Below are 12,408 nucleotides of genomic sequence, written 5' to 3' on the forward strand. Positions count from 1 at the left end.
AGGTGTCTGCATGGAGTCTCCTCCAAGAATGGGGAAGTGGTGTATTTGTCCTTGGACACACTGGACCCAGGTGTTTCACATGTAGCTGATGATCCTCCAAACTCCGCCCACCGGCATCCTAATAAGGAAAAGAGAACAAAGAGAGAATACGGCAGACAGAGTGGGAGGGTCGTCACAGTATACAGTATATCATTAATTCATAAGTCCAAAAATGGATGTAGCAACTAAGGATTCTAGCTTTAAAGACCCAAAGCAGGCATGTTTATATCAATATCAAATCATTTCTGGTAAACAATTAATGAAGTACTTTGCTGTAATGGATTTCCCCCCAAAAATGGTCTGTTATGGAATCAGGGGATCCAACCAGGTAGACTAGCTGTTGTTATGTAGTCAGGGGATCCAACCAGGTAGACTAGCTGTTGTTATGGAGTCAGGGGATCCAACCAGGTAGACTAGCTGTTGTTATGGAGTCAGGGGATCCAACCAGGTAGACTAGCTGTTGTTATGGAGTCATGGGATCCAACCAGGTAGACTAGCTGTTGTTATGGAGTCAGGGGATCCAACCAGGTAGACTAGCTGTTGTTGTGGAATCAGCAAATGGGGATCCAACCAGGTAGACTAGCTGTTGTTATTGAGTCAGGGGATCCAACCAGGTAGACTAGCTGTTGTTATTGAGTCAGGGGATCCAACCAGGTAGACTAGCTGTTGTTATGGAGTCAGGGGATCCAATCAGGTAGACTAGCTGTTGTTATGGAGTTAGGGGATCCAACCAGATAGACTAGCTGTTGTTATGTAGTCAGGGGATCCAACCAGGTAGACTAGCTGTTGTTATGGAGTCAGGGGATCCAACCAGGTAGACTAGCTGTTGTTATGGAGTCAGGGGATCCAACCAGGTAGACTAGCTGTTGTTATGGAGTCAGGGGATCCAACCAGGTAGACTAGCTGTTGTTATGGAGTCAGGGGATCCAACCAGGTAGACTAGCTGTTGCTATGAAGTCAGGGAATCCAACCAGGTCGACTAACTGTTGTTATGGAGTCAGCTAATGGGGATCCAACCAGGTAGACTAGCTGTTGTTATGGAGTCAGGGGATCCAACCAGGTAGACTAGCTGTTGTTATGGAGTCAGGGGATCCAATCAGGTAGACTAGCTGTTGTTGTGGAATCAGCAAATGGGGATCCAAGTCAAATCAAATGAATATTGGACTGTGTATCTTTAATAACATATTGGACTGTGTATCTTTAATAACATATTGGACTGTGTATCTTTAATAACATAGTGGACTGTGTATCTTTAATAACATAGTGAACTGTGAGTAATATGAGTCTCTCTGGGGAGAGAGAGGAGGAGACCACGGCCTCTAAAATGAGTCTCTCTGGGGAGAGAGAGGAGGGGACCACTGACTCTAAAATGACTCAAGACACCAGTTCTAAGTGGTAAGAGATTAAATGTAAAATACACATTTCTCTTAAAGATATAAAACTAAAGGGAAAAGTGTTCCCAAATTATATCAAATGTAGGTCTACAGTCGTGGCCAAAAGTTTTGAGAATGACACAAATATTAGTTTTCACAAAGTCTGCTGCCTCAGTGTCTTTAGATATTTTTGTCAGATGTTACTATGGAATACTGAAGTATAATTACAAGCATTTCATAAGTGTCAAAGGCTTTTATTGACAATTACATGAAGTTGATGCAAAGAGTCAATATTTGCAGTGTTGACCCTTCTTTTTCAAGACCTCTGCATTCCACCCTGGCATGCTGTCAATTAACTTCTGGGCCACATCCTGACTGATGGCAGCCCATTCTTGCATAATCAATGCTTGGAGTTTGTCAGAATTTGTGGGGTTTTGTTTGTCCACCCACCTGTTGAGGATTGACCAGAAGTTCTCAATGGGATTAAGGTCTGGGGAGTTTCCTGGCCATGGACCCAAAATATTGATCTGTTTTTTCTTCCCCGAGCCACTTCGTTATCACTTTTGCCTTATGGTAAGGTGCTCCATCATGCTGGAAAAGGCATGGTTCGTCACCAAACTGTTTCTGGATGGTTGGGAGAAGTTGCTCTCAGAGAATGTGTTGGTACCATTCTTTATTCATGGCTGTGTTCTTAGGCAAAATTGTGAATGAGCCCATTCCCTTGGCTGAGAAGCAACCCCACACATGAATGGTCTCAGGATGCTTTACTGTTGGCATGACACAGAACTGATGGTAGCGCTCACCTTGTCTTCTCCGGACAAGCTTTTTTCTGGATGCCCCAAACAATCGGAAAGGGGATTCATCAGAGAAAATGACTTTACCCCAGCCCTCAGCAGTCCAATCCCTGTACCTGTTGCAGAATATCAGTCTGTCCCTGACTTTTTTCCTGGAGAGAAGTGGCTTCTTTGCTGCCCTTCTTGACACCAGGCCATCCTCCAAAAGTCTTCACCTCACTGTGTGTGCAGATGCACTCACACCTGCCTGCTGCCATTCCTGAGCAAACTCTGTACTGGTGGTGCCCCGATTCTACAGCTGAATCAACTTTAGGAGACGGTCCTGGCGCTTGCTGGACTTTGGGAGCCCTGAAGCCTTCTTCACAACAATTGAACCGCTCTCCTTGAAGCTCTTGATTATCCGATAAATGGTTGATTTAGGTGCGATCTTACTGGCAGCAATATCCTTGCCCGTGAATCCCTTTTTTTGTGCAAAGCAATGATGACAGCACGTGTTTCCTTGCAGGTAACCATGGTTGACAGAGGAAGAACAATGATTCCAAGCACAACCCTCATTTTGAAGCTTCCAGTCTGTTATTCAAACTCAATCAGCATGACAGTGTGATCTACAGCCTTATCCTCATCAACACTCGCACCTGTGTTAAGAAGAGAATCACTGACATGATGTCAGCTGGTCCTTTTGCGGCAGGGCTGAAATGCAGTGGAAATGTTTTTTGGGGGATTCAGTTCATTTGCATGGCAAAGAGGGGCTTTGAAAATCATCTGATCACTCTTCATAACATTCTGTGGTATATGCAAATTGCCAACATACAAACTGAGGCAGCAGACTTTGTGAAAATTAATATTAATTCTCAAAACTTTTGGCCATGACTGTACATCATTCATTTAAAAGGCCAAAAATGGATTTACCAATTGCAGACTGTAGCTTTATAAGAAACATCAGGCCTTCTAGAAGTTCCGCTATACAGTTGTTAAAATGAAGTAGATGAGGATTTGATGTGATATTGATGAGGTGTTCTCTCTCCCTGTTTTGTTCAGTGTCCAGAAGCCCAGAGCAGAGTCCCCTACAACCAGCCTGCTATCAATGAAGAGTGATCAGCCACCTGCTTTCAGCCAGGAACCATTACCAGATGACAATAAGGAAGTGGAGAGTTTGGACAGTGAGGATGTATTAAAGATCACACACAACCTTCTGGACAGAAGAAGTAAGACTGTGTTTCATACAATATCACAAAGAACGGTACAAAGGCCCTTATAAAACACACACACAAACTTATGAGTCCCAACTCTCATTGTTTTCCTACAGGTCAAACTCTGCTGACAGTCCAACAAGACATTAAGGCTAAACTGAAACACAAGTATCAACACATATCTGAAGGAATTGGACACCATGGAAATCAAAGTTTGTTCAAGGACATCTACACAGAGCTCTACATCACAGAGGGTGGAAGTGGAGGGCTCAATAATGAACATGAGGTTAGACAGATCGAGATGGCATCCAATAAACTAACCACACAAGAGACACCAATCAAATGCAACGACATCTTCAAGCCTTTACCTGGACAAGACAAACCAATCAGAATTGTGCTGACCAAAGGAATCGCTGGCATTGGAAAAACAGTCTCTGTGCAGAAGGTCATCCTTGACTGGGCAGAAGGAAAAGCAAATCAAGACATTCATTTCATGTTTCCTCTTCCTTTTTGTGATCTGAACCTGAAAAAGGACCAATACAGTCTGATGCAACTTCTTTCCCACTACTTGTCAGAGCTGAAAGAGATTGACAGCATTGAAGATGGTGAAACCAAAACTGTTTTCATTTTTGATGGTCTGGATGAGTGTCGACTTCCTCTAGACTTCAAAAACAATGAGAAATGCTGTGATGTCACGGAGCCAACCTCAGTGGACGTGCTGCTGACAAATCTCATCAAGGGGAATCTGCTTCCCTCTGCTCTCCTCTGGATAACCTCACGGCCTGCAGCAGCCAATCAGATCCCTCCTGAGTGTGTTGACCAGATGACAGAGGTACGAGGGTTCAATGATCCACAGAAGGAGGAGTATTTCAGGAAGAAAATCACAGATCAGAATCTGGCCAATGAAATCATCAAACACATGAAGACATCAAGGAGCCTCCACATCATGTGCCACATGCCAGTCTTCTGTTGGATATCAGCCACTGTCCTTGAGATGATGCTGAAAGAGGCAGAGAAGGATGAAGTCCCCAAAACTCTGACCCAGATGTACTCACACTTCATGATCCAAATAATTTTGAAGAACAGGAAGTACAACAAAGCCACAGAGACAAACCCAAAGGAACTGTCTCAATCAGACAAAGAGATGATCCTGAAACTGGCAAAGCTGGCTTTCCAACAGCTGCAGAAGGGCAACCTGATCTTCTATGAGGAGGACCTGAGAGAGTGTGGCCTTGATGTCACAGAGGCATCAGAGTACTCAGCATTGTGTACAGAGATCTTTAAAGAGGAATCTGGGCTGTACCAAGACAAGGTCTACAGCTTTGTGCATCTGAGCATTCAGGAGTTTCTAGCAGCAGTGCATGCTTTAGAATCATGTCTGGGCAAGAAGGAAAATGTTTTCTCCCCCAAAGCAGTCACTAAGGGTCAAGATTATTATGAAAACAGCCGATTCAAATTCTGGTCATGCAAGTTGAAGCCTGACAAGTTGACGTCAATCGATGATAATGATTCCGATGATTGCGATGAAGACAAAAAGGATGACAATGATGAAGAGGAGTCAATCCAGTTGTTTGACTTACACAGGAGAGCAGTGGACCAGGCCTTGAAGAGTGAGATTGGAGACCTGGACCTGTTCCTCTGCTTCCTTCTGGGTCTCTCACTGGCGTCCAATCAGAATCTGTTACGAGGCGTTCTGACACAGACAGGATGTACCACACAGACCAATGAGGAAACAGTTGAGAGAACAGTCAAGTACCTTACAGACAACATCAAAAGGGAATCCTCAACAGACAGGATCATCAACTTGTTCCACTGTCTGAATGAACTTGATGCCAATTCTCTAGTTGGAGACATGCAGACCTCCCTGCGATCAGGAACTCTTTCAGAAACAGAGCTAGAACCTGACCAATGTTCAGCCCTGGCCTTCCTGTTACTGATGTCAGAGGAGGTGCTGGAGGAGTTTGACCTGAAAACATACAACACATCAGAGAAAGGTTATCAGAGGTTGCTGTCGGTAGTGAGAACCTGTAAGAGAGCACTGTAAGTTCTGTTATTGAGTTGATGTATACAGTATCATTATAATGAAGGATTTGTATATCTAACAGAGTATCTCCTCTCTCCAGACTGGAAAGCTGTAAACTCACATATAAATCCTGTGAGACTCTGACCTCAGCTCTGCAGACACCAAACTCCCCCCTGAGAGAACTGGACCTCAGCTACAATGACCTGGGAGACAGAGGAGTGGAGCTGCTCTGTGTTGGACTAACCAGTCCACTCTGCAACATACAGACACTAGTGTGAGTTAAATAACTTGACAATGAGTTATTATGTGTGTTTGAACATTTGTTAATCCTGTGCTCTTCTGCCCTCTAGTCTAGGTCAGTGTGGTCTGACAGAGGGTACCTGTTCTGATCTGGCCTCAGTCCTGAGTTCACCCAGCTCACAACTGAAACAACTGGAGCTGAGAGACAATGACCTGCAGGACTCAGGAGTTACACTGCTGTCTGCTGGACTGGTGGATCCAGACTGTAAACTACACACACTGGGGTAAGTACAGCTGTTTCAGTCAGGTTGGTACTGAGCTGAGTTACACTGCTGTCTGCTGGACTGGAGGATCCAGACTGTAAACTACACACACTGGGGTAAGTACAGCTGTTTCAGTCAGGTTGGTACTGAGCTGAGTTACACTGCTGTCTGCTGAACTGGAGGATCCAGACTGTAAACTACACACACTGGGGTGAGTACAGCTGTTTCAGTCAGGTCGGTAATGAGCTTATTAAAACAAATTATCAGAAAATCTTATTTTTTATCACATTGTTTGTGTCATGGACAAATGTATTGGTGTCCTACAAGATGATTGACACCAGTACATCAACCTAGACAGCTGTTGTGTGTCTCTCTGTAGGCTGTCTGGCTGTCTGGTCACAGAGGAGGGCTGTGCTGCTCTGTCTTCAGCTCTGAGGTCAAACCCCTCCCACCTGAAAGAGCTGGACCTGAGCTACAATCACCCAGGAGTCTCTGCAGGGGGACTGCTTTCAGCTGCTCTGGTGGATCCCACATATAAACTGACGAAGCTGAAGTAAGTCAGAATAGATGTCCTAATAGTGTGAGCAGCGGTTGTGTCATATGTAGTGTAGTAGGGTCAGTAACATGAGGACATGATGGTAGAATTAAGGGGAACTTTACTCAGCAGGCTGAGCACTCCAACACAGCATACATCATCACCACATGAATACTCTTCTTCTGCATCTCTGATATCCTGTTGGAATTGTACTCTGTTCTGTATGCAGTAGGTAGGATAGAATACCTGTATGTCTCTGTTCTGTATGCAGTAGGTAGGATAGAATACCTGTATGTCTCTAGTAATGAATTGTACTCTGTTCTGTATGCAGTAGGTAGGATAGAATACCTGTATGTCTCTAGTAATGAATTGTACTCCGTTCTGTATGCAGTAGGTAGGATAGAATACCTGTATGTCTCTAGTAATGAATTGTACTCCGTTCTGTATGCATTAGGCAGGATAGAATACCTGTATGTCTCTAGTAATGAATTGTACTCCGTTCTGTATGAAGTACAGTGCCTTGCGAAAGTATTCGGCCCCCTTGAACTTTGCGACCTTTTGCCACATTTCAGGCTTCAAACATAAAGATATAAAACTGTATTTTTTTGTGAAGAATCAACAACAAGTGGGACACAATCATGAAGTGGAACGACATTTATTGGATATTTCAAACTTTTTTAACAAATCAAAAACTGAAAAATTGGGCGTACAAAATTATTCAGCCCCTTTACTTTCAGTGCAGCAAACTCTCTCCAGAAGTTCAGTGAGGATCTCTGAATGATCCAATGTTGACCTAAATGACTAATGATGATAAATACAATCCACCTGTGTGTAATCAAGTCTCCGTATAAATGCACCTGCACTGTGATAGTCTCAGAGGTCCGTTAAAAGCGCAGAGAGCATCATGAAGAACAAGGAACACACCAGGCAGGTCCGAGATACTGTTGTGAAGAAGTTTAAAGCCGGATTTGGATACAAAAAGATTTCCCAAGCTTTAAACATCCCAAGGAGCACTGTGCAAGCAATAATATTGAAATGGAAGGAGTATCAGACCACTGCAAATCTACCAAGACCTGGCCGTCCCTCTAAACTTTCAGCTCATACAAGGAGAAGACTGATCAGAGATGCAGCCAAGAGGCCCATGATCACTCTGGATGAACTGCAGAGATCTACAGCTGAGGTGGGAGACTCTGTCCATAGGACAACAATCAGTCGTATATTGCACAAATCTGGCCTTTATGGAAGAGTGGCAAGAAGAAAGCCATTTCTTAAAGATATCCATAAAAAGTGTTGTTTAAAGTTTGCCACAAGCCACCTGGGAGACACACCAAACATGTGGAAGAAGGTGCTCTGGTCAGATGAAACCAAAATTGAACTTTTTGGCAACAATGCAAAACGTTATGTTTGGCGTAAAAGCAACACAGCTCATCACCCTGAACACACCATCCCCACTGTCAAACATGGTGGTGGCAGCATCATGGTTTGGGCCTGCTTTTCTTCAGCAGGGACAGGGAAGATGGTTAAAATTCATGGGAAGATGGATGGAGCCAAATACAGGACCATTCTGGAAGAAAACCTGATGGAGTCTGCAAAAGACCTGAGACAGGGACGGAGATTTGTCTTCCAACAAGACAATGATCCAAAACATAAAGCAAAATCTACAATGGAATGGTTCAAAAATAAACATATCCAGGTGTTAGAATGGCCAAGTCAAAGTCCAGACCTGAATCCAATCGAGAATCTGTGGAAAGAACTGAAAACTGCTGTTCACAAATGCTCTCCATCCAACCTCACTGAGCTCGAGCTGTTTTGCAAGGAGGAATGGGAAAACATTTCAGTCTCTCGATGTGCAAAACTGATAGAGACAATACCCCAAGCGACTTACAGCTGTAATCGCAGCAAAAGGTGGCGCTACAAAGTATTAACTTAAGGGGGCTGAATAATTTTGCACGCCCAATTTTTCAGTTTTTGATTTGTTAAAAAAGTTTGAAATATCCAATAAATGTCGTTCCACTTCATGATTGTGTCCCACTTGTTGTTGATTCTTCACAAAAAATACAGTTTTATATCTTTATGTTTGAAGCCTGAAATGTGGCAAAAGGTCACAAAGTTCAAGGGGGCCGAATACTTTCGCAAGGCACTGTAGGTAGGATAGAATACCTGTATGTCTCTAGTAATGAATTGTACTCTGTTCTGTATGCAGTAGGTAGGATAGAATACCTGTATGTCTCTAGTACTGAATTGTACTCCATTCTGTATGCAGTAGGTAGGATAGAATACCTGTATGTTTCCGTTCTGTATGCATTGGGTAGGATAGAATACCTGTATGTCTCTAGTAATGAATTGTACTCCGTTCTGTATGCAGTAGGTAGGATAGAATACCTGTATGTCTCTAGTAATGAATTGTACTCCGTTCTGTATGCAGTAGGTAGGATAGAATACCTGTATGTCTCTAGTAATGAATTGTACTCCGTTCTGTATGCATTAGGCAGGATAGAATACCTGTATGTCTCTAGTAATGAATTGTACTCCGTTCTGTATGAAGTACAGTGCCTTGCGAAAGTATTCGGCCCCCTTGAACTTTGCGACCTTTTGCCACATTTCAGGCTTCAAACATAAAGATATAAAACTGTATTTTTTTGTGAAGAATCAACAACAAGTGGGACACAATCATGAAGTGGAACGACATTTATTGGATATTTCAAACTTTTTTAACAAATCAAAAACTGAAAAATTGGGCGTACAAAATTATTCAGCCCCTTTACTTTCAGTGCAGCAAACTCTCTCCAGAAGTTCAGTGAGGATCTCTGAATGATCCAATGTTGACCTAAATGACTAATGATGATTAATACAATCCACCTGTGTGTAATCAAGTCTCCGTATAAATGCACCTGCACTGTGATAGTCTCAGAGGTCCGTTAAAAGCGCAGAGAGCATCATGGAGAACAAGGAACACACCAGGCAGGTCCGAGATACTGTTGTGAAGAAGTTTAAAGCCGGATTTGGATACAAAAAGATTTCCCAAGCTTTAAACATCCCAAGGAGCACTGTGCAAGCAATAATATTGAAATGGAAGGAGTATCAGACCACTGCAAATCTACCAAGACCTGGCCGTCCCTCTAAACTTTCAGCTCATACAAGGAGAAGACTGATCAGAGATGCAGCCAAGAGGCCCATGATCACTCTGGATGAACTGCAGAGATCTACAGCTGAGGTGGGAGACTCTGTCCATAGGACAACAATCAGTCGTATATTGCACAAATCTGGCCTTTATGGAAGAGTGGCAAGAAGAAAGCCATTTCTTAAAGATATCCATAAAAAGTGTTGTTTAAAGTTTGCCACAAGCCACCTGGGAGACACACCAAACATGTGGAAGAAGGTGCTCTGGTCAGATGAAACCAAAATTGAACTTTTTGGCAACAATGCAAAACGTTATGTTTGGCGTAAAAGCAACACAGCTCATCACCCTGAACACACCATCCCCACTGTCAAACATGGTGGTGGCAGCATCATGGTTTGGGCCTGCTTTTCTTCAGCAGGGACAGGGAAGATGGTTAAAATTCATGGGAAGATGGATGGAGCCAAATACAGGACCATTCTGGAAGAAAACCTGATGGAGTCTGCAAAAGACCTGAGACAGGGACGGAGATTTGTCTTCCAACAAGACAATGATCCAAAACAAAAAGCAAAATCTACAATGGAATGGTTCAAAAATAAACATATCCAGGTGTTAGAATGGCCAAGTCAAAGTCCAGACCTGAATCCAATCGAGAATCTGTGGAAAGAACTGAAAACTGCTGTTCACAAATGCTCTCCATCCAACCTCACTGAGCTCGAGCTGTTTTGCAAGGAGGAATGGGAAAACATTTCAGTCTCTCGATGTGCAAAACTGATAGAGACAATACCCCAAGCGACTTACAGCTGTAATCGCAGCAAAAGGTGGCGCTACAAAGTATTAACTTAAGGGGGCTGAATAATTTTGCACGCCCAATTTTTCAGTTTTTGATTTGTTAAAAAAGTTTGAAATATCCAATAAATGTCGTTCCACTTCATGATTGTGTCCCACTTGTTGTTGATTCTTCACAAAAAATACAGTTTTATATCTTTATGTTTGAAGCCTGAAATGTGGCAAAAGGTCACAAAGTTCAAGGGGGCCGAATACTTTCGCAAGGCACTGTAGGTAGGATAGAATACCTGTATGTCTCTAGTAATGAATTGTACTCTGTTCTGTATGCAGTAGGTAGGATAGAATACCTGTATGTCTCTAGTACTGAATTGTACTCCATTCTGTATGCAGTAGGTAGGATAGAATACCTGTATGTTTCCGTTCTGTATGCATTGGGTAGGATAGAATACCTGTATGTCTCTAGTAATGAATTGTACTCCGTTCTGTATGCAGTAGGTAGGATACTAATGAACTGGGATAGTGCACCAGAACACAGCAATATGGTTTAAATGTTGACTGCTTTATTAGGGTTTTGTCAGTCAATAACCTGTTTCTCCTACAGTGTGGATCATGGTGGAGAGTGCAGGCTGAAATCAGGGCTGAGGAAATGTAAGTCTCTTCAATCCTAATTAACTGCATATTCAGAACTATAGTAACTTAGTAACTAATCAATACTTGTTCTGTACCTACAAAACAACATTTTATGTGAAGATGTGGTTTGATTAAACTCTCCTTTCATCTACAGATGCCTGTCATCTCACCCTGGACCCAGATACAGCACACCCAAACCTGAGACTGTCTGAGGGGAACAGGAAGGTGACACGGGTGTTGAAGGAGCAGCATTATGAAGACCATCCAGACAGATTTGATTGTCATTGCCAAGTTGTATGCAGTGAAGTAATTTCTGGAGGTCGTTATTACTGGGAGGTGGAGAGGTATGGTGACATGGCTGACATTGGTGTGGTGTACAAAGGAATGAAGAGGAAGGGACGGGAGGATGACAGTTGGATTGGACTCAATAGGAAGTCCTGGTGTTTATACTGCTATGATAGTGCTTATGAATTTATCCATGCTGGAGTCAGCAGATCCATCTCTGGTCGTTATTCTCACAGAGTTGGAGTATATCTGGACTGGCCAGCTGGTACTTTGTCCTTCTATAGTGTGTCCTCCTCTGGTACACTGACACACCTTCACACAGAACACACCACATTCACTGAACCCCTCTATCCTGGATTTGGGGTTTACTCCTCCTCCTCAGTGACCCTGTGTCAGATAGATGACCAACACATTCAGAGGTGAGTCATAGCAATGTTTCATCATTTGTTTTCCCCTGGAATAATTTCTACAGTTAGATTAGTAGTAGTGGTGTTTTTTAATGTGTTCTCTTGGACCAACAGACAGTTAGATGTGGCACAAGCTCAGTGTTTTATGAGGGGGACGTATGTGTGTGGAGGTTGATACCTGGTGACTTCACATCTCTAGGGGGGTGTGTAACTCATGATACCTGGTGACTTCACATCTCTAGGGGGGTATGTAACTCATGATACCTGGTGACTTCACATCTCTAGGGGGGAATGTAACTCATGATACCTGGTGACTTCATCTCTAGGGGGTTATGTAACTCATGATACCTGGTGACTTCATCTCTAGGGGGGAATGTAACTCATGATACCTGGTGACTTCATCTCTAGGGGGGAATGTAACTCATGATACCTGGTGACTTCACATCTATAAGCAATGTCCACCTGAGGGATCCTGAGTGTCGCAGACCAGGGTTCGATCCCGGGCTGTATCGCAACCGGCCGTGAGGGCGGCGCACAATTGGCCTAGCGTTGTCCGGGTTAGGGGAGGGTCTGGGGTAGGGGAGGGTTTGGCTGGGGTAGGGGAGGGTCTGAGGTATGGGAGGGTTTGGCTGGTGTAGGGGAGGTTCTGGGGTAGGGGAGGATCTGGCTGGGGTAGGGAAGTTTCTGGGGTAGGGGAGGGTCTGGCTGGGGTAGGGGAGGCT

The 12,408-nt window shown here is 43.6% G+C and overlaps 2 protein-coding genes across 3 annotated transcripts; both read left to right on the forward strand.

Moving 5' to 3' along the window:
* The first annotated feature begins 243 nt into the window (after window positions 1-243).
* On the forward strand, window positions 244-5,808 carry LOC149974644 (protein NLRC3-like). 2 transcript variants are annotated; one of them, XM_090209786.1, is made up of 4 exons: window positions 244-1,434; window positions 3,245-3,411; window positions 3,513-5,436; window positions 5,520-5,808. In XM_090209786.1, exons 1-4 carry the CDS (start codon window positions 1,319-1,321, stop codon window positions 5,695-5,697), a joined length of 2,385 nt encoding a protein of 794 aa, XP_090065912.1. In that variant the 5' UTR covers window positions 244-1,318; the 3' UTR covers window positions 5,698-5,808. The 2 variants fall into 2 exon arrangements, with proteins under 2 accessions (XP_090065912.1, XP_090065913.1); XM_090209787.1 differs by lacking the exon at window positions 5,520-5,808 and having other exon boundaries at window positions 654-1,434; window positions 3,513-5,440.
* Window positions 5,809-6,257: 449 nt separating this feature from the next.
* On the forward strand, window positions 6,258-12,107 carry LOC149974645 (neoverrucotoxin subunit beta-like; the record flags this gene model as incomplete). The annotated part of the gene is made up of 3 exons (XM_090211792.1): window positions 6,258-6,475; window positions 10,966-11,012; window positions 11,149-12,107. Coding segments are annotated over 3 exons (819 nt in total), but the record flags the coding sequence as incomplete, so codon positions are not given.
* Between the last annotated feature and the right edge of the window lie 301 nt (window positions 12,108-12,408).

Source organism: Oncorhynchus mykiss, chromosome 19 (genome assembly GCF_057628025.1).
Source record: "Oncorhynchus mykiss isolate SJ-2025 chromosome 19, ASM5762802v1, whole genome shotgun sequence".
NCBI lineage: Eukaryota > Metazoa > Chordata > Actinopteri > Salmoniformes > Salmonidae > Oncorhynchus > Oncorhynchus mykiss.